Below are 22,443 nucleotides of genomic sequence, written 5' to 3'. Positions count from 1 at the left end.
TGCTTCCTCTTTTCTCAAGAAGCGGAAGAATTCGAGAAGAGATCGAAAGAACTTTTCGAAAGAGAAGAGAACTCGTGGAAATTTTGCTCGCCTTACCAGTTGGCAACGGCACGGGCTCCGTGGTCGGGTGATGAGAAAGGGCTTCACCTGGATACGAGAACGCCCCTCCAGGGATCGGTGAGAACGAGCCGCCGCTGCTTACCGGAGGAGCCGGATAAGACGGTGCCGCCGACGGATAAGTCCATTCCGCGCTCCCTGCCGTACCCGTGTCTGCAACAGTTGTCGCGATTATATGTATATATATGCGAGAGGAAACGAAGAGGAAGAAGGAAAAGAAGGAGGTGGGAAAAGGAAAGAGAAAACGGAGAGCGAACGGACAAATTGGCACGTATCGAGTTGGTTGGTAGGTAACGGTGTTTCGAATGACTAACTCGGCCGGATTAATTGAAATGATTCACGGCATGCCGGAAGTCGAAAACGTTAATTCCTCCTTTCTTCGTTTATTCGTTACAGATCGAGATCTTTGAGTGTAGTAATTATATTATTAATTATCATCTCGTGAAATATTTATCGCGGAACTTATTCGCGACTTCCGTCGGACGTCCGATGAATATATTTGTGTATACGTGCATGTATATATATATCCGAGTATTAGCTCGCGAAGCGATAGCAGCTTGGAGTAAAAGCGGTTTGAAGTCGGAGAGGAAAATGTTGGAGCGATGAGCGAGCGGGTGAGTCACTGGATGATTCGGCGAGAATTTACGCGCTCGCCATTTATTCAACGGGCGGCGAGCAGCGGTCGAGCACGAGTTACGGAGTTATGAAACGCGTATCCCCGTTTCTCCTCGCGAATAAAGTTTCACGAAAAGAATCGGCGCATAATATTTCGCTCCTCTTTTTTTTTTTTTTTTCCTTTTTTTTTCCTCCCCCCCTTCATCCTTCTTTCCTCTCAATCGCTCGTTTCAGCTTTCATTCGACATCGGTAATCCTATAGTCTACTTCCTGTTGGCCTTCGTGTATTTGTTCCAAAGAATCCACTCCGCTTTTTTCCGCTCTATTCCCTCTACGCACGCGTTCCAAGGAGAAGAAGAAGAAGAAGGAAAATTCTGAAAACGTTCGTCTTGGAAAGTTTTGGAAAAGTCGAATCGAAGGAAGGAAATTGATTGTTGTCTAGCAGAAGAGACGTGATTAGGACGAATAAACGGGTGGAATGAACGGTGGAAAGGTCGAGAGCATTGGTAATTCGACAGTCGTCGGCTCGATGACGGAACAACGGCTCCGTTCAAGGGCGCGCTCTCGTGCAACTGCTTCCAAGAACCGCTTCTCTTCGCCTCAGGAACGAGGAACTTTCGAAATATCGTCGATTAGTCTTCATTTTTCCTCGATCGAGTTACGGGGAAACGATAATGATTAAAAATTTCTTAAAAACGAAAGAGTTTATCGGAAGTTTCCCGATCTTGTCATTCTTTCAAACGAATTTTGTTTCTCTCGCTTCGAGAGAAGAGGATTGGAAAGATTCTTGCGTAAAGCGAGAAAAAAGAAAGAAAAAAAAGAAGGAAGAATTTTTCGGATTCGAATCGAAAGAAAATTTATAAATCGTATCTACACAGGCAGTGAAGTAAATGGAAAGCAACGGGAGGAAACTACGTTTCGGGTCAAGGCGGGGAAGCGTTAGAGAGAATTGATTAGAAAACCGTCGATTTTAATAGGCGATAAATCACGGGTTTCGCCATTGGCTTCGACTGCAAACTTGCTTCGTAATCCCGTGTTGGATTATGAGGGGGCTGCTGCGCGCAAGAAACGGTCGGCGGTTTTGTAATTAACGGTTGCTAATTCCCTCGTAAACCTATGGACAAGCCTTTACGCTACGCGAGCCTTCCAAGTCAAATTATTTAACCTGGCGGGAGCTCGAAGAAGTCAATCGCCAGGCCTCCTCGAAACTCTTTTCCCGTAACTCACTCACTGTACACGCTCGTCTCTCTCGTCGTTATTTTTTTTTTACTATCCGACGTTTACGATCTCCGTATCGAACGATTAAACGAATTTCGCAACGCAACGGAATCGTACGAAACTCCGTACCGATCGTCGAGAGGAAGAAGAGGAAGATCTTTGCGAAACTTTTCCATCCTCGTTGATTTTTCTAAAAAATCGGGAAAAAGGAGAAAAATTGTAGCTTTCTCGGTTATCTCTAAAGAGGAGCTGAAAGAGATGGGCAAAATCGAGGTCACGAGAGGATCCTCGAAGGCGAAACTGTCGTTACGCCTACCGGCCTAGGAAGGAAGGAAGGAAGGAAGGAAGGAAGGTCGAGGTCGTTTCGGAATTCCCTCAAAGGGGACCGCCGTGGGGATGGGGGCGTGGGGGTGATTACCGAAAATGGCCGTGCATTTGCCGCAATTACCGGAACAACGGTAAGAAAACAAAGCAGAGCGGGTCGAGCACACTGGGTCGACCATCTGTTGGATAATGGCTCGTTTCGAGGATCCGTTCAAGGAAGACGAGGAGACGGCCGGTTTCTATGAACTTCTCTCTAAGCTAACCGGAGAGCAGGTCGAGAGAGTGGAGAGGCGTCGGGTGAAAATTCGATCGGATTTTTTTTCCCCACCAATGTCGGCCAATAAGATCGGACGAGATGAAATCGTTCTACTCTCTCTCCGTACGCTTGGAAACATTTCGCGCAGTTTCATAGTTTCAACCGCAGACACCGAGGAGGATTTGCGAGGAGAGGAAGGGGGGGGAAAGCGTATCGGACTTTCCCATCGTCGATACGCCGTTTATTATCGGCTCGATCCGACTCGGTGTCGTTGCGCCGCGAAGGAGAAGGAGGAGGAGGAGGAGGAGGAAGGAGGGCTGGAAGAAATCACCAAGGTGTAACATCGCGCCGTTCATCCCCGACCGAAGGAAGGGACGCACGAGTCCTGACCAAAGGAACTCCGGAGTTGTTTACTACTTCCTCCTCCCCGTATCTCTCTTCTTCCCTCCCTGGATCTCTGTCCGTTGCTCTGCGGGTGTGAAACCACAGTGAGGTGGTTTTGGTGCTTAGTCTCCCGACCAGCCATCTACTTAACGAACCGTCCATCGACCGCCGTCATTTCGTCGTTTCTCGCTTTCTCTCTCTCTCTCTCTCTCTCTCTCTCTCTCTCTCTCTTTCACTCTTTGCCCCACACCCAGCTTCGAAGCTACCGCTATCCGTTCGTCCCAACGTTCGACCTCGTCTTTTTCTTCCTCCTCCTCCGACCGATCGAGAAACGTCGCGCCTATTGCGACTTCGTGCATCAACCTTCTCTTTTCGGCAAAAGTTTTTGGTCGCTCGCTTTGATAGCTCCCGTCCTTCCGAAGTGCGGCGAGATACCTAGCATGCCTTGTCCTTGACACGTTTCACCTCGCTCCGGGCACGGTTTCCAGGCGCGCGCCAAGAATTTGCGCGAAAGTTGGGCAGGAGTTGTCCGTCTCTTCGGGAGAAGAAGAAGAAGAAGAAGAAGAAGAAGGAATCGTCGGAGAAGAATTTGGTGGAACGATTTGGTCGTAGGAAAGGAGAGTCGAAGAGAGAGAGAAGGAAAAGTTAGGAGGAACGTCGAACAGACGAAGCCGTGGGGCTTCGTTTCCCACCAAGATAGATGCACACGTTTGGTCGTGTAACGTAAGTCGATATTGCGTCGTCTCGATATTCTTGCTCGACACGAATGTCGACACACGCTAACCGTGCGTGTATGACACGTATCGAGAGGCGCAACGTTCGGAGAGGAGAGAAAGAGAGAGAGAGAGAGAGAAGAGAAGTCTTACGCATACGAACGGCCAGGAAACTCTTGTTGCCTCGCGTATCGCTTACCATCACCGATTTCTTCTTATACACCGGGTATCCTGTCCCGGGGATAGTGTTTCCCTCGATGACTTCGGGATCCCGAGCCGACCGGCTACCAATCCGATCACCAATGTCCTTGCCAACTCGATAATCGAACGGGAAAACTCTTTTCCTCTCCTTTTCTCCGGAAAACACGATAATTGTGGATTCATCGTCTCCTCTCTTGGAGGAGGAAGGTATTGAATGCATTTCGAATGAAAGTCGGACGAAAAAGGAAGAAAAGGAAAAAAAGGGAGATCTCACAATTCTCACGCGAGAAAGTATATAATAATACATCATAAAACCGTGTATCGATCGATAAGTACGAATCCTCCTTCTCCTCCTCTTCCGATAATTCGAACGACTGACGGTTCGTCGATCTCCTCGGAAGTAGGCGATCCGATCCCTTTCGACGACGGTTTCAATGCCCATCGCCGCTAATTTCGTCGATCCCGATCGACTGCGTTTCACGTTCCTTCGTTATTTCCCATTCATCTCTCCTTCTCTCCTCGAAAGGAGGAGGAAATCTGTTTAACGGGCGGCCAAGAAGAGCGCGTTTCGCACGCATGCACGCACGCACGCACGCATCGCGGCAATTTGGAAACGAACAATGGAAACGATGCTCTTCTCCGAGGAGTAGTCGACTGCTCTTTTTCGGGGAGAAAAAGATCTCTGTTCTCGTTTCCTCTTCTCTCCCCCCTCCTCTCTTTCGCCTTTCAGGAGAACAACTTTCATTCTGGCCCCCCTTCCTTCTCTCCTTGCACGAGCGCCGTCGTAATTTCGAGGGTGAATGAAGAGCATGAATGGGAGAGGGGCCCGTGATCGGCGCAGCCCCGGAAATTCACGCGCCTTCGCCGGACACGCGAGAGTTTTTCTAGCCCCTCTCTCTCTTCTTTTTCCTTGTATAATTGCCTTGCTACTTTTAGCACTGGAGGAGGGAAAGGGCGACAGAAAATTTGAAGGAATTCGTCGATTATATACAGTTCCAAGGAAGAGGAGAGGATCGCGTGCGAACCGAGGAGGAGAGATCCTTTCAACCGCGCTCCTCCTTCTCCTCCGTTCATTCAATTTGTCGAGGAGGAGGGAGGGGACGCGCGTTTCGATTCTCTCGCCTTCCTTTCGAGGAGAAAATAAACAAATCGACGCGTTTCTTACACAAAGGTCGGTACGAAGGAGGAGGAGGAGAGGAGAGATCGCGAGAGAGTTCAACGAAAGCGACGTCGATCGTTAATCGATTGACCACGGTTAGATCGGGCTGGTTGAGCGCCGATCAATTATGTTCCCGATTGATAAAAGAGCAAGTCAGGGTAAAGGAAGAGCGGACGCTCCACGACGAAATCGATCGTACAAATTTTCTTTTCCGTTCTCTCTCTCTCGAAAAACTATCCCATTCTCGAATTTGTCTTCATGAATCGAAACTTTGCAATATATATGGTCCCTTAAGAAGTCTTCTTAAGAAGAATCCTTGCACTCTAACAATTACAGTTTCACAGCCCGTAGGTGTAACTCAATTTGGCCCCCGTATCGATCTAATAAAGAAGAGGAAAAACGAGATAGGCAGAGGACTAAAATCGTGTCCAGGTAAAACGAGGAGAGTAACTCGAAAAAAGAAGAGAGAGAGAAAGAGATGAGGACGAAGATCCCGTGCCCTCTCGAGCGTGGATCACGTAACTGCCTCTCCACCTTCTCGTCTCCTCTCTTCTCCTCTTCTCCCAAGATTTATTCCCTATTTTTTCTCCCTCGATGCTCTTCTTCCCTCTCTCTCTCTCTCTTTCTCTCTCATTGAACACGATTCAGCCAATGCACCGGCGATGTACGTGTACAGGAATTTTGTGTACGAAAAAAAAAAAAAAGAAAAAAAGAAGGGTACGGGCTTCCTTTCGATCCTAATTCGTTTACCTTGCCAGTACTTCCGTTCCACCATTCATTCCAGTGGTTCTTCTCCCTCCTTCCGTTCAATTTCTATTTTTCTTCTTCTTCTTCTTCCCGATCTCAGGTTAAACTGTACTCGATGAAACGGTACGATTTTTTTTTTTTCGTATCGGGAGGAGAATCGTCGAGAAATTTTGCGAGAATTTCTGGAATTTGTTCTTCTTCTGAGCGACGAGAGTGGAGGAAAGAACGGCGGGTGGTTTCTGTACGGAGACTTGGTCACAGAAACGACTTCATTTCAACGTTGCAATACTGTCTCTTGTGCTACCGTCTCTTATTAGTTATTCCTCACATTCCTTCGCGAATTTCGAATTTCTTTTCCAGAAACGGAACTCGGGATGGGAAAGAATTTAACAGGATGCCGCGATTGAAGAAAGAATCGTGGAAATATGATAATCCGTCGCGTGTTTGGAATCTTTCAACTCTTTCGCGGAAGGCAACGTCATTTTTACGATTTGTCCGAGTAACGAGACGAACGCGGAACGAATACGAACGTTCAATACTCGTTGACTTTCCATCAAAATTTCTATATTTCTCGAGTATAGATATCTACAATTTTCTCGCTCGTATTGGCCAAGAGAAAAAAAACTCGATGCCAGAAAAGGAAATTTGCTTAAACATCGCGAAAGATGAAAGTGATACGAAAGAGAAGGATAAGACGGGGAATGCAGAGTTTGCAATTGGCTTCTCTCAGGGAATGCAATGCTTGGACAATTTTTCCCTCCTGAAAGAATCGAGGCTCTCGAGACACAATGAGATAATCCTAGAAAGAAATCTTTCGATACTTTTTCCCTTCCTTTTTTTCCCTTTTCTTTTTCCAGCCCGAGAAGGAGGAAAGAAGTTGGTCCAAATAAACGACCGTTAATGGCAAAACGGCGCGACAAGTCGGCCGAGAGAGCAGTTTTCCGTTTCCTCGCTCGCCTCGGCGCTGGCCGCTTATTATCACAAAAAACGTGGCCGTCTTTTTACCCGCCGAGATTTTTCGAGAGTTTTTGCCCCGATGTTTCGGTAGGATGACGATCTCGGGAACCGGGATCCTCTGGATCGTGAACCGCTTTCTCGCTTCGCTCGTCCGCCTCGATTCTTTCGACGTTTCGAGCCGCCGGATCCGACCTCGATCGATTTGCTCTCGAGATTGTCCCTCGATCATCTCGCAAATCGATTCGAACGAGTATCCTGATTGCCGAACGCCTCGATTTTCGGCCGACCAGCCACCCATTCGATTTTATTCCTCGATATATATATACATATATATACATACTTTCGAACGAGTTGACTCGAGAAAAGAGAAAGAAAAGAAATTCTTCATCCTCGTCCATTTCGAGGATGGAAAATTTAAACTTTCTACGTCCGCACGATTTGTACATATATTTTTCCTCAAACGTTTCCAATTTAAAATTACCACCAATACTTTCCTCGATTCGACATTCGAGGAGAGGCGAAAACGATCAGCAATTCGCAGGGATCGTCGTGGGAAAAGCGTGGATGCGTTCGAACGAAGGGTGCCTCGAATTCAATCCACTCCTCTCCCAAGAGCAGTCGAATCCTCGTGCCAAAACTCTCTTCCATCTGGATTCCCTTCCTCTTTCTCCACGCACGAATCGAGAAAGCGAAACATCGAAACGATGGAGAAACATCGAACTCGTTCATCTTCGTCAAAGAAACGTTATCTCGATTGAGCAGCGATCGACGAGGCGAAAGATTCCCGCTATCTCCGGAAAGCACCTCGTCTGGATCCCCGGCCAGATTCGTGGAAATACATGGAAACGTGCTCGATTCGCCTCGGTTATTATCGCGGTCTTGGTCACCGCACGGGTTTCCTTGAGTCGTCCGCCAAGTGCGCGCCCGATTGGACGGACACGAAGGATGTCGTGCCACCAGGATACGCGATAAACCCGACCGATAAACTTCGCTGCGACCACCGCGCCCGACGGATCCCTCAAAATTCCTCGCCTTCGAAGGAAACTCTCGAGCATCCCTCGCCCCGCTTTCCTCCCGCCGATAAACCCCTTCTTTCTCTCTTTCTTTTCTTTTTCGAAAACGCTGTTCGAGATGTGTACAAGTTTAAGAGAAGGAGGAGGGGATGGAGGGAAATAAGTGTGCACGAAACGGTGCACGAAACAATGGTCGTCGTGGAGCGACGGTGGCGACGGATTTACGAGTTTAATTAAGTTCTGCGGTCGCGTTCGTCATTTCGGCGGGCATCGAAGCCTCGTTTGCCGGCGTTTCCTCGCTCGGGATAACCCCGTCGTCACTTGAGATAACAGGGAGAGCCGTTTCGAAAAATCTGGAAAATACCCCCTCCCTCGAACGGACGGAAGGAAGATAGAAGTAGTTTCAAGGGAAACGCGGCGGTTTCGATCGCACGCGTTTTCCTTTCCCTCCTCCTACTTTTCCTCCTGCTGTGTGTCACGGATCCTTTGCGAATTGGCAACAAGTTTAAGCTTGCGCGTTAATAACCCGGTGATAGAGTATGATAGGGGTTGGCGTGTTGGAGGGGGGAAGGGAGACTCGCGAAAGGAGTGTATGTGACACTTTCCTAATTGCCTGCAAACTTCCTCCCTCTCTCGCACCCCTTAAGAAAGGCTACACCCTTGAACCCGTTCCCTCTCTGCCCGACGAGAGAGAGAGAGAGAGAGAGAGACCTCAGACGCTGCGAAGGCGGCTACGCCGGCAGAGAAATTTAATCAACCACACGTGATACCAGCCGCGAGGATTAAAAAGAAGTTGCGCCTGCTATATACGAGGGAATGGCAAGACTTTCCAGATGAAATTCTACGCGAATCCGGCCGCAGCTTGACATTAAACGACAAAGATCCCTCTCTGTCTCTCTCTCTCTCTCTGTTTTTTTTTCTTCTCTTCTGGTAGCGGAGAGTACCGTTTAACTAAAATTCCCAACCGTTCCCAACCGAGAAACGAGTAAATGATTCCGTACAAGCACGCACTATAAGCCTTCCATTAAAGCCTTCCCTCTCTCTCTTTCTCTCCCTCGGTCGGAACAAAATCCACGTAGACGGGTAAAGAAAACACTGACAATCATCAGTAGGTGGAGAAAAAAGGGAAGGAGACGAGACGGTAAAAGGTGAGCCGTGTAGTCACGTGGGAATCGCGAAATTGTGAATCCTCTCTTCGAATTCGCTGTCCAATTATCGCTAATAAATGAAGAGAGAAAGAAAGAGAGAGAGTTAATTTTCCTCATCTTTAAGATAAGAGAGATTATAGAAATATAATCGACGACACCGAATTCGAAGTTCTTCTTCTTTTTTTTCCCCCTCCTTTCTTCCCGATAAAACAGAAATAGAAAATTCTATTCTCTGTAATTTCTTTCCGCGACTTTTTAAAATTTTTACGCCACGGATGTTCCATCGGGGGAAGGTGCAGCCGAGCGAGGAAACAAGACAGATCCATCGGCTTTCGGGTTACGCTTCGAGTAAACGCGGAGAGATACGCGGAGAGAGAGAGAAAGATAGAGAGAGAGAGGAGGAATATACAATCAGCGTGATTGTTTGACACCCCATAATCAGCATCCTTACCCCTACCACGTGGTCGGTCGCCGCCCGGCATCTCTCCTGTCGTTTCTATTTTCTCCTTCTCTCGTTTCGTTTCGTTTCGTTTCGAGAGGCAAGAGGACCGAGAGAGAGAGAGAGAGAGAGCAACTCTCCTCCTCCTCCTTCAATTCCCCGCGCACCATCCTCCCCTCCCCTTCGGGTACTCGGGCCCGCTTGCCACCGGCTTATTACCCCGATCACGACTCGAGATGAGGCTTCGGGCAAAAGAGAAACGGACACGGTTATATTATAACAGATAGGAGTAGAACGCTCGCTTCCCCCTTTTTCTCCTTTTTCTTTTCTTCTTCCTACAACACCCGCAAAAACCCTCGCCAATGTCGCGCATTTTTCTCCTCGTTTCCCCTTCGCATTTTTGCCGACGTCGATTTCGTCGATTGGAGGAAAGGAAGAGGAAGAGGAATAAGAGATCTAGGCGTCGAGTGACGAATAAGGGAGAATGGTTTGCCAGTTTTCGACGCGATTCATCATGGGATGTAAACGCTCGCTGGCCGATCTCGAGCGAGATCATGTAGGCGAGATTTAGAGAGCAATCACCGAGGAGGAGGAGAGAAAACGGTGGCGATGAAGGGCGGAGAAAGAGAGGCGAAACGAAAGAAGAAGAAGATTACGAAGATGGGAGGGGGAGATGGTCGATTCAACAACGTCTACAACGGCATCGCAAGCGAACCGAGCCCGAGACAAAAGGAGGAGTGGACTGGATCGACCGGCAAAAACAACATGGATCCAGCTCTCGATCGATCGAGAAGCGATCGATCGATCCCTGGTATTACGCAGACGTGCACGTGAGCGGTACGTGAGTGCACGAGTCTCTTGTACCGATTGTAAATTCAGAAGGGGATCTCTGAATCCGGTGATGGGCTGCCTCGAAAACACGGGGCGAGAGAGAGAGAGAGAGGGAGGGAGAGGAGGAGGGAAAAGGAGGAGGAAAATTGCATCCACCGACGCTCATCATTTCGCACTCTCTCTCTGCGCTCATTCGTACGTGTGCCCATTCGGCCCTCGGATCCGCTCATTAGGCGCGAAGTAGACACGGAAAAAGAAGAAGAGGAAGAAGAAGAAGAAGAAGAGAAAGAAGTAGGGATGAATGAGTGACCGATAAACCGAAGCATCGTCTCGCCTCGATCGTTCCCATTCATACGAGACGGAATCGAACGAGGAATTTTCAACAATTTCTAATCGTTTTCGCAAATGAAAAGACGGAATCTCGACGAAAGAAGAAAGAAAGAAGGAAGGGAAAAAGAGAGTTTGGACGAGGTAATTAGAATGGTCGGGAAGGTGACACGGGTGCGACAAAGTTGGGCCGGAGAGAAGGTAGGGAGGGGGGAAGGACGAGGAGAAGGACGAAGAGAGAAGAGAGATTAGGGCAAAGAGAAACCGCAACGTAGCTTCAAAGAGGTCTTGCCAGCCAGGGGCGCGTCTACTTAACTTTGATCAGGTCGAGACCGCTGATGCGAGACGATGCCATGCAGAAATAAAGTGGCTCCCTCCCCCCCTCCGAGTTTCCCGCCTTTTTTCCCCGCATCTTCGATCATCGAAACCGTACCACGGCCTCGAATCTCGCTCGTCCAACCTCGTCAAATCTCGATTTAATCCACTTTGCTGAATTTTTAACCGTGTTTAATAGGATCCATCCGGGATCCATCATCGCGTTTTACGATGATAAAACACCGGGAGAAATATCCGATCTCGTTCCTCCCTCCTTCTTCCTCCTCCTTCCTCCTCCTTCTTCTCCTCCTCCTCCGGAGGAGGATAGGTAAATCATCTTTGGGCCGGGGAGGAACGGAGAGCGCGAGCGAGAGGACACTTTTGGCCTCGTGCTAGAGAGACAACAACGGTGGATCGTGTTGGGGATCAGCGGGAGAAGAGATGGAAACGGCAGGTTGAATGTCGTTATTACGTTGAATTAGAGGGTGCAGAGCCGGAACGAGGTATGAAACTATTACCTCGCGAAACGGCGGATCCCTCCCTCCCCTTCTCCAGATCCCCTTCGCCATCCTCGCCTCCCCTCCCCGCGATCGAGGAGAAGGGGGTGGGTGGGGTTTGCGCGTAGCCTCGCAGCCGCTCCACGAGGATACGACGTAGCTCGCGAGCCTGCGATATCCGCTATCGGATTGGAAACGGAATCTTCTCAATCTTCGCGAATCGAATCGAATCGAATCGATCTCCGGAAAAATCGTTAAAAATTTCTTAAAATTTCGAATCGAAAGAACCGAATGAATTAAGGAATAAGAGAGTGCGGATTGAACTCACCACCGTGCTGAGGGCTGTGCTTGTAGCAATCTTGATGAGCCGAGGAGCCGCTGTTTGGGCCGAGGTGGGCGCTCGAAGCGGGCGATGCGGTCGGATCGGTGTTGTTGGGGTTGGTGCAGGCACCGCTAACCGAATTCGCGGTGACGTTGTTGCCGACGTGATGCTTATTCCTCCTGTACGGCTCCGAGTCCCGAAGGTAGGGAGTGAACGGGCTCGGCGCGTCGGGGAAAGTCCCTCGGGTCAAGCCGGGAACACGGGGTAGCGCGGGAACTCGCGCCAATCCCGGGATGTGAGTCTGCCCTGGAAAATAAACCAACCGTTCTCTTCCATTCCTTCTCTCCCATTTTTCCCTCCACCTTCCCTTTCTTATTTCGCCCTCTTTTTTCTTTTACTCGCAGTCTGTTTCTTCGAAAAATCTAATTGTTGTCCTTGAACAGGGATGTTTGTCCAATTAGGCCGACGCAGAGAGGGATAATTAAGAAACTCGAGCCGCTATGCGCCTCGATCGACTTCAATAGCATTCCTCGCGCGTTCCATCTCCTCCTCCTCAGTAGGGAGAGGGGGGAGGGAGTATCTGCACAGCGTGCACACACGTACGTACACTGGACACTCTGGCGACTCCTCTATTGGGGAGAGATCGCAATATGCGCGCATCGTGTGCGTGTGCATCGTTACACGGCGATGCACATTATGCGCCACGTGCATACTCTCGATTGCTTACGTAATCGCTGTACACGACATTCGGTGGCAAAATCGCCACGCCGCGCGACCTCCGTTTATTTTTCTTCCTTTCGTGTCCTCGAATCGAATCCTAATCCGAAATCCTAATTTTTCTCCTCCTCTTTAAAGAAAAAAAAAAGAAAAGCGATTCTCTCTTCCGTCGAGGAGAAAAGAGAAAGACGTGGTCGTCGATCGAAAGAAGTGGAGCATTCCCCCCCTTTTCCCCTCAGGGATTGGCCCTCGAAGAGGAAGGTAAGAATGGGGAGCCGCGAGGCGCAAATTGTTATTCGTAAGGGCGGGGCGAGGGGGAGGAAGAGGGAAAACGGAGGAGAGACTCGAGGGCCACGAGGGCGAACGACAAATAAAGTTCGACCGCAAACTGCACGAAATTGTCGGTGAGCCCAGATGGTCAGCTCCGGTGCGGCAACCGATGCCTACAAGATTATTCCTCGCTACCGACTACCACCGATCCTCGCCCCGTACACGAGGCCCAAGAAACGAGGGAGCACCGCGTCCCTGGCCTCCACGGCCCACGGATCCCACGACTTCTCACGTACCGGACGCTCGTAATGCCCCCTTCCCTTCCGAACGTATCGGTCCAATCACTCTTTTCGGGGCGAAGCCCCACACGAGGGTTTCCATTGAAGCAGAGTGTAAGAACGGGAGAATAAAGACAATAAAGGGAAGGGATTTTTCGTATCTTTTTCTCTTAATTACAAGTGTGAAACGAATCGAAAGTGACACCTGAACGAAAACGGGTTGAAGCCGAAAATGTGTTGATATTATTGGTGAAATTATCGGGGGTCTGGCTATCGCGTAACGGGATATCTGAGAACGTACCTGCTATCCGAATCTAGAAGCGGAAAGGCGGTTAATTACAATGAACAAGAACGATCGTGATATAACACCTTCGTCGAACGGAGAGGACGGAGAGAGAATGAGGGAGAGAGGGAGAGAGAGGGAGGGAGAGAGAAGAATAATTCCAATCTCCGCAGCACGAGTGGTGGGCTTATCTAATCAAAGTGTGGCAGCCCCGGAGGACGGAAATAGCGCGGCTTTTTTCCTCCTCTCTAATAACGGGCCCCTCCCTCCGCTCGTCTTACGTCCTCCTTGACGCCGCGCCACCGACGGCCTCTGCCTGACCGTTTCGACAATTTTGCTCCGATCTTCTCTCTTTCCTTCCCTCTCTCTAAAAAATAGGAAAAGAAATTCTTTCTCCTGCACAAAAATAATTTCACTGAGCAAACGAAGGGAATGATCTCCCTTTCAAATGTTCCAAACGAGAATCTTTCATCGACTTCGAGAATTCTTTCCAATTCTGTGGACGATTCCGATGGACGGCGTTTTCTCTAGATCTATCAAAAATTCGAAGAGCGTGTCTCGAAGATCGTAATTGTGGGATTAAAACGATTGGATTCTTTTTTTCGAGCACAATTTCGAAATCAGAGTACGCGGATTCCAAGCTTTTCCTACGGAGGAAAATAATTTCGAGAGAGAGAAAGAGGGAGGGAGGCACGGTGCATTCTTCAGTCTCTAATCGAAATACCAAACGCGGAACAATTACCGGGCAAGCAAATTCAATTTCAACGTTTGACTGACAGCGGCCGATCTATCGATATTGTTTTCCCGGGACCGTTTCGATGATTTTCGGCCGCAGTGATGGATACCCGGTAGCCACTTTGTTTCGCAACTCCCTTTTCTCCGTTCGTTCCAACCGATTCGCGTTCCCCTCCCTCCTTTCCACTCGTCCCCTGTTCCGATCGAGCTCGGTTTTCCGACCGACCGAGAGAAAACTAGGCCTGCCACTTCGTTTTAATTCTAATTCTTATCGAAACGAACTCGAATATCATGCCACCTCGTTATATCGCCGAGACAACTGTCTTCGTAATTATTGGAAACAGATTGACATCCAATATCGATACGATGTGTTTCGAATTATTAGACGCAAAACATTGAATAATTTCCTCGATCGATTTTTGCCAAGAATGAGAAAATTCTATGCGAGGCGAGCTGCTTTAAAAAAAGCGCTGGATCGTTCGGGGTTGGCCTTGCAAGTCCGTTAGCCCGGCCGAGTTTTCGGTATTTACACGCGACGACGGGCCGGTGAATTGGAAAAATTGCGCGATTACCGGGCGAGCAGCCGGGCGAGAAATGGGGCGAGGGGTGGTGATTCCCGATAACAAAAAGCTCGCCCGATTATCCACGCAATAATGATAGCCGGCAGGTGTCCGGTGAGCGGCTCGCATCGTTCGCAAGGGAGGACAATGAGAGCGCCGGTTGTTTCGCCCGACGGCTCGCCCGTACACGCTTGGTCGTTTGCATGGATTGTCCCTGGTGCGTGGCCGGGCCGCGTGGCGAGGAGGCGCACGCCATCGCTGTCCAAAACTCGTGTATGCAATATGTCGTGATGCGTGCGATCCTCTCGATCCTTCCCGCCACGGAATCATCCTCGGCAAATCGATCAGATGCTCTCGAGAGATTCCCAGACTTCTTTGAAATGTCTCGTCGTCGTCGAGACGCGATCCCGTTCGTGGCGAACGAACGGAATCGTCGATTACACGGTCGAATCTTGGCCGGGAGATCCATCGAGGAGCAAACTCGATTCGAACTTTTTCTCTTTTTTTTTTTTTCATTTCACGGCATTAGCGATATTTTGATATCCCGTTGATTTCCATTGGTTGCGTGGAATGGAAAAAAAAAAAAAAAAAAAGGAAAACATCAATTTGCTTGCTTTGATTTTTTTCATACGAGAAACACGAAACACAAACGTCCATCTCGCGCGCAACACTGTCAACTTTTCCCCGGTATTAATACGGAGGGGGGCGGGTATAATATATAGTTCGAAATTCTATTCGTATACTCGCGTCTTTTCGAAAGCGAAATTTTCGATCGATTGAAATATCCTACGATTTTGCGATCATCGTCGTAAAAAGCGAGTAGGATATTATAATGGATAGATTTTCGCGTAACTCGCACGTATCGATCGTTGCCGGCCCGCGGAACCGGAGCGAGCGATAAAAATGTTAGAAAAATCAATCACGTTGGTCCATTTCGAAAAAACAAAAGCGGGAAGGGGAAGGTAGGGGGAGGGGGGAAAAAAAAAATCTGCGAGACCAGTGGGCACGCATCGTCCTACGTCTATCAATACTTTATACAACAAATGCGAAACGTCCGCAAAAAGCTGCCGTATTCGTGGTCGACTCCGCAGCGGCTATTAATCTGATATCGAAATAACAGGCATTTTTTTTTTTCTTTTTTTTTTTTTTTTTTTTTTTTTTTTTTCTACGAACGCGGAGCTTGAAATTGGTGGTGCTCGCTTAAGCGAGGGACAATTGTTCCGCGTTTTTCGAATTCTCTCCCTTCTTTTTCTCGACGATGGGGCGAGGCGAATCGCCGGCAAATATTTATATTATGGAAATAAATTTACGTTTTGCGGATCCATTATGCATACGGGAAACCGGGAATTGATAATCAAAAACTGCTGAAGTTTGAATATAACCGACGACTTTTCCAGGCTCGACGAAAATTAAATATTTCATTATTGCTCTGGTATTTTCCCTGGTATCGAGTTATCCTCGCGGTTTCCAAATATTCAATATGCGGTAATTTTTTAAAAGCTTTCCACCCCCGTGTCCTTCCCCTCCCCCATCCTCTATCCTCCGTGTCGAAAACGAGAGAGCGAATAAATTAATCCCACGCGAAGAATGAGTTTCGAGAAGAGGATCTTTCTTGGATACAAAGATATTCCAAAGGGAAAGAAACGCTTTTTAACGCTTCCCGCTTTCTAAAAGTTCTGAAGAAAGAAAGAGAAAAGAGAAGAAAAAATCAGAGGTTGGGGAAAACGGTTTCGATTATTTGTATTACGCGAATCCGTCGGTATGGCAAATACGCATGATACGACACACCGGTTATTAAGCATGGTCAAGCATCGATAATTAACGGATATTTTTGGAGGTTTTCATAGTATATTACGGTAAGTGGATTACTTTTCACGCGGCGGTGTGCTGGTAAAAGCATTGTCCGTGTAGCGCGGGTTGGTGAATAGCTAACCCAAAACACGCATACGCGCGGTACGCACATCGACCACTGCATCATCGCGCACCATCTGCTCTGTAATGACTTCCCATTACCGCGTATAGGGACTTTCGTTGAATTATCGGTACATTTTCAGGGAATCGACGGGATAGCAGCAGCCGGTGGCCGCGGATAGATCTCGCGATCCATGGTCTACCAGAGGATGGAAAGTGTTTGATCTACTCACTCGTTTTGGATCGGGGCTCTCTCGGTCCGTCCACGGTCACCTTGATGGCTCTCGTGTACGTGGCCACTTGGGGAGGCGTCGTCGACACCGTGATGGTGATGCTGAAGCTCTTGCCTGAAAACGTGCGGGCAAACGTCTCGGTTAAATGTCGATCGAAAAATGATCCGTATTCGGGGATTGAAGATATTTCTTCCCCGATTTGCCCAAGCCGGGGAAGATGGCCGATTTATCACCGATCGGGTTTCGGGATTCGAATCAATTTTGCGACACACGACCCGTAGGCTGCGGTCGACCGACCGAGTCACCGGCGAATCGCGATCTAAATAGTTTACGATCTCGTCTCTCTCTGCCGCAATTACGCTCACCTACGTTCGGTCTCGGGGCAGACCGCGAGCGCGTCTTGGAGCGCGCGGGCCGAGGAGAAAAGGGGAAGAGGAGGGAAGAGGACGTTCGGGGGGTGGAGCACCGGTGTGCATATATCACCGACCAAGGTCTCGAAGTTGAAGGTTCGGTATATTAATTCCCTCTCCATAAACGTCCGTCGCAGAGATTGACTACGCTCTCTTAAACGCTCGCTAATATGCATTCGGTAATTCCGCCGCCTGTCTGCTGTCTTCCAACGGAACAAACCCCCTGTCTCTTTCGACCGGTAAAAAGTCAACCGGATTATAGCCATCGAGCCTTCCTCTCCGCTCACTTTGTGTCGGCACGATTCGGTACCACTTAAAAATAGATGAATGCTTTTCAGGTAGGTAGGTAGGTAGCTAGGTAGATAGGTAGATAGGACACGCAGGAAGGTGGAAGAAAGGTGGTGCTGAGTGCCGCGATTCTTCTCTCGTTTTCGCGGGAGGGGGAGAGGGAAAATTGGAAGGAGGAGAGATCTGGATCGATGGCGGAAAACACGAAGAAGATCGGTCGGTCCGCGTTAAAGAGAGGATATCTAACGTGTCGCGGACATATAGTCGTTTGTGTTGGCGTAAACGTCAACGATTTGTAATTGTCTCCCCTTGGCGCACCCTGGTCCACCTCGCTGTGTCTGTCAACATGATAACCGGCATCAAACACCCCCAACCCCGCCACCCCCGGGAGCTGCAACTGACTGCACAGAGGCACGGCGTTATATCCTAGTTATAGCGTGCCCTCTCCCCCCCCTCCCCCTCCCCCCGCGAGCCGCCGCTCCCCCTTTTCCGCCCACTCCACCCTCTCAGCCGCGATGCTGTCGCTCTCGCGCCCGTCATTACATCCTTGTTATCGTCATCATTTCGGTCTAGCGCAAAGTGGCTCGTTTCGGAACGCCAAAAATCACGCGCATCGCGTCGCTCCCCTCTTCCCGACTTCCGTTTCAAAATCGATTAGCCGGATCGATTTTCGCCCTTTCGTCTTTTCTGCTTTTCAGCCGACAATCCACCGCGGATTATTCTCCTTCTTTCTTCTTCCTTCGAGAATTCTACTCCTCCCCTCTCGTTCGGAAATAAAACGTGGAGACAGAGAGAGAGAGGGAAGAGGGAAGAGAGGAAGCTGCGCCGTGTTACCGGTCGCATCGTAAGCGATCATAGGAAGGGAATTCGCGCACGACACCCGGCCACCCCTTTCCCTCCTCCGCCATCCTCCTCCGAGTCCATCGCATTTGGGGCTAATAATGCCGCACAGCCGATTTCCCCCACCGACTGGCCGGACCTGCGGTTAATACTCGATGATGGGAACGGTCATCTGCAGAGACAGGACACCCAGGCTGTGCATTCGCGAAACGGCGGGCGGACGGACGGACGGACGGACCGACAGACAAAACCGGGCCACGCGTATGTGCCACCTATATATATAACGCGCACCACATCGCCGGTTATCCGCCGCGACTCCGGCTTGTTTCGGTGTGTCGGTGCGTTTCGAACGGTGCCGAGGATGAGATGAACGCCATCCCAAACCGCCCACACAACCATCCGAAACCACTCGAAACCGTCCGTTAATACTCGTGGCACCAGGGAGCGAGGGGGAGAGAGAGAGAGAGGGAGAGAGAGAAAGGGAGGGAGAAGGGGGCGAGGTGGCCGGCTGCTCCTCTCTCCAAGTAGTAGGAGGAGAGCGGCAAAGCGGCAAGTTGGGATGGAAAACGAAGGGTTCGGTGGAACGGGGACGAAGGTCCCGATCCCGAGTCTCGCAACAGGATGTCTCTGCAATTGTCAAATAATTACTATCGGTGGTAATTTCACCCGTGTCGATATAGACTGCGGTATATTACTAATTATAGGCACGGGCCTGCCTCGGTCCCGACGATCACGGAACGCCCCCTCCCTCCCCCCGTTCTCTCAAAGTCCCCCTTCCCTTTCTCTCTCTCTCCCTCACCCTTTGATCCGCCACCACCGTCCCATCTCCCTTTTCCTTTTACCTCCAGTTTACCACCGCCGATCCATCTTCACGGAAGGTGATAATTGTAAACATCTTTCCTTCCCATCGACCGCTCATACTTCAACCCCTTGTGCCAGCCAATCTTATCTCGCTTCCTTCCGTGACTTTCCTCTTCGTTCTTTCATTTCATTCTTTTTTTTTTATTTCGCGCGTTGTTCTTTTTTTTTTCTTTTTCACGAGAACTTTCTCTCTTCTATTGATGCACTTGGGGGGAGAATCTGGGGAAGAGAGGGAGGGAGATTCCAAGTTTCGAATTTTCCACCGAATTTCTTGGACGAATCGGCGGAATATCGGAGGGGAATCGAAGCGGTGCGGTAGGATTCAATCAAATTAATAAGTCGCGGAAACAAAATCTCGATGATAGGAGGACAGGTCGACTGGCCGGTCGCGGCTGGTACGCGAGGGTGGTTTGGTCAATCGTCGAAATTGAGTATTACGGATTATCGAGGAGAGATAGTGAAACAGGGAAAAAAAAAAACAAAACAAACGAAAAAAAAAAAACACAGAAAAACAAAAAAAAAAAAAAAAAATACCAAAAACTGGACAAAGGGATCGAAGGATTTCGGCGAGGGACGTGTCCCTTTCGCTAATTGATTTCGGGGATAGGGTATCCGGTGTCAGGAGGTGGATGGGACCTCGCTGACCCTGCACTTCATGATGAAATGGAATGAAACATAGATGATGCTATCGACGGACGTGCAGCTCCAACGCGAGCAGTCCGGCTCGTTAATTCATAAATGCATCGTACGATGCGTGGGGTGCAAAATGCATTTGTAGGACCGGATGGGTTCACCTGCCGGCCCGTAGATAATCGTAGCTGATCGACGTGCCGCACGCAAATCTACGACTTAATCGGCGCAAAAACGAATTATTTAAAAAGCTGGCCGCTCGGTCGATCGATCCGTTTGGAAATCATTTATTAAAAGCCCCGGTTCCCGGTTGATACGTGTAACTTTGTTCGCGGCCGGCGCGATTTAATTTCTGTATTCAAGCTTAATCTATACCTTTTAAAGCAGTTTAACGATTGCGGTTTCGCCAAGTGTGAATTAACTAACGTGCAAATAACGTAAAAGAAGATATTTACGCTCGCTAATTAAAACGCGCCACACGCCACCTTTCTTTACAATCGTTTCCGGATTGGATTTTTATATTTCTTCTTCCTCCTCTTCTTTTTTTTTTTTTTTTTTTTTTTTTCTCTTTTCGAGAAACGACGCGAACATCGAATCGCGGATTCGCTTGATTTTCGAGACTTAACCCCCTCCTCTCCGGCCGACGAACGATGATTTCTGATTAACGGCCAGTTGTTTCGGATGCTAGGTCGGGGCTACCGGCGGACATCGAGTAATGACTCTGGGGGCGGCGGGATGCGAGGGAACTCGCGGATGCGGAGGGTTTAAAAGCGAGAGATGAGTCAAGCGGGGTTGAGGCCAGTTGATGACGATGATGATTACAATAACCGTGCTTTTAGGGGGTTCGAAATCACGGTACGTGCCTCTCTTGTACAGATAATTTACTGGCTGCTTTTTCAACGACTTACAAAGCGACATGCCAGTGACGATGACACTCGAAACCTCAAAACTAACTATCTCTATTGGCTCGTTTAATGGCTTGTCTCGAGCTTTGATCATCGAATTGAATATCTTCGGATTGATATCTCATTCTAATATCTTTTAAAATAGGTATGATACTTTTTGTCAAAATGTTTACGTTTAACTTTAATTTTCGTGTCGTCGTTATGCGAGAACAACGTAATAGCGTGAAGCAAAATTAATCAAATATATACGTTTTGCCTATTTTATATAATTTGTTTATTTTAGTATGAGGAAAAGAAAAAAGGAAATAGTATAGTCTTGATACGCAGTAAGAAATAATTATTGGTGAAAACGAGTGATAATTTTAATAATTGACGAATAATTATTTTAAAAACTTACCTCTACCACTTCTTCCGACGAACCTTAAATCGTTGAATTTGGCGACTTGGTTTTTCATCAACGTAGTGGAATTTCTTAGTTCGGCGCAACAGTTTTCATCGTTACCCGCTCGTACTGTTACCAATGTTCCATCGACGACTTCGCCCAGAGCGACAACTTTGAATGCCACTGGGAGCGTCTTATTGGATCTCCAATGTGTTGGCAATTGACTGCAGAGAAAATATGGTGATCCTGTAAAAATATAAAAAACGTTCAACGGTTTTGTTGCGAGAATAGAAATAGAGATATACGACTAGAAATGTATCGATATACCTAACCCTACTTTTCTAACCTACTTTTCTATTTCTATTCTTGTTCAAAAATTATATCGTAACTATATATTCTTATCGCAAACTATGACAAATGTTTATCACTTTTCTTCTCACTTTTCACGAAAAATCTACGAAATGGTATACTTGAAAACTTTTAGAAATGTCGTTCTTTTCTAATTCGATGAATTGACGTTGCGACGAAATTTCCATTCTATACGCCGTTTTCCCGCTCGTTTGAAAATGACGTCAAACGTTTCGACCAATCAACGATATCTTTTTTTCGGTAGCCATATTAGAAAAAAATACGAACCTGTTCGAACCAATTCACCAGGATGTTCAGCTTGTGCCTCGCCGACGAGTCTTTCGGTCCACCAAAGCTCGCCGACGGCGGCACCCTCGCTCATTTCGCCACCACCTCCCCCGGCGTCGGCGTCGTCGGCCTGCTGGTACCTGGTGTTTACCCCCTGAAGAGGCGCCAGTGAGGGGCCGCACGGACCGGCGCCTTCGTGGGATCCAACGGTGGCGTAATTCTCCCCGCAACCCACGGAACCCACCGGTAGATGCATCCCATCGGCCAGTTGCCGCCCCTCGTCGCCCAAGCACGTACCCTCCGGACAAGACGTCGTGATTTCACTTGCCTCCTCGATCTGTACACTCCACGGACTTTCCTCTGCTATGGCTGCTACCAGCAACTTCTTCTCCAACAACTGCTTCTCCGCTTCTGGTTCACACGACGGATGTCCAGGATACTTACCAACACGTTCATCCTATCCTCTTAAGCATGCAGAGTATGCTCAGTGTCGTCCAATTCCATGACGAATATATTCTCTATTAGCTTCCCGCCACCGCCATGACGATACTATCCAATACTATCCAATATCGACGTCCAATCAGAAAACTATTCTTCTCTTCTATTACACTTTTAGTCCGCGAGATGTCACTGTGTTTAGATCGATGCACGATCTGTGAATTTATTCTGAATTTGATCACTTGTCGAAGACATGTAAACACGTTTTGGCAGTTGGAAACTCCTACAGGTTGTCGAATAACAGCGTCAATACTTCGGATTTTCTAGCACGACAGGTTAGAAAATAAACTTTCACTTTATTCGCGATCGAGATTCGATACCGTGTAGAAACACGATCGATAATAATATTTGCTTGTATCGATTAAACACAGGATATCGAAGTAGACGTAAAAAGATGGAAGTGAGAAACATCTATAGGAACGT

General features: G+C 48.5%; 1 protein-coding gene across 1 annotated transcript in view; it reads right to left on the bottom strand.

Moving 5' to 3' along the window:
- The window catches only part of LOC410537 (protein lozenge), a 24,950-nt gene extending 2,507 nt beyond the window's left edge, over positions 1–22,443 (bottom strand). Inside the window, exons 1-5 of the mRNA XM_006564861.3 lie at positions 21,523–22,443; positions 20,902–21,132; positions 16,571–16,684; positions 11,590–11,889; positions 97–270 (exon numbers count right to left, since the gene is read on the bottom strand). Of these exons, the coding sequence (XP_006564924.1) occupies positions 97–270; positions 11,590–11,889; positions 16,571–16,684; positions 20,902–21,132; positions 21,523–21,778 (1,075 nt within the window). The 5' untranslated portion in view covers positions 21,779–22,443. The remainder of the gene's footprint in view (positions 1–96; positions 271–11,589; positions 11,890–16,570; positions 16,685–20,901; positions 21,133–21,522) is intronic.

The sequence above is a fragment of the Apis mellifera genome, linkage group LG14 (assembly GCF_003254395.2).
Source record: "Apis mellifera strain DH4 linkage group LG14, Amel_HAv3.1, whole genome shotgun sequence".
Taxonomy (NCBI): domain Eukaryota; kingdom Metazoa; phylum Arthropoda; class Insecta; order Hymenoptera; family Apidae; genus Apis; species Apis mellifera.
Note: the sequence above shows the minus strand (reverse complement) of the source record. Positions and strands in the feature narration are given on the sequence as shown.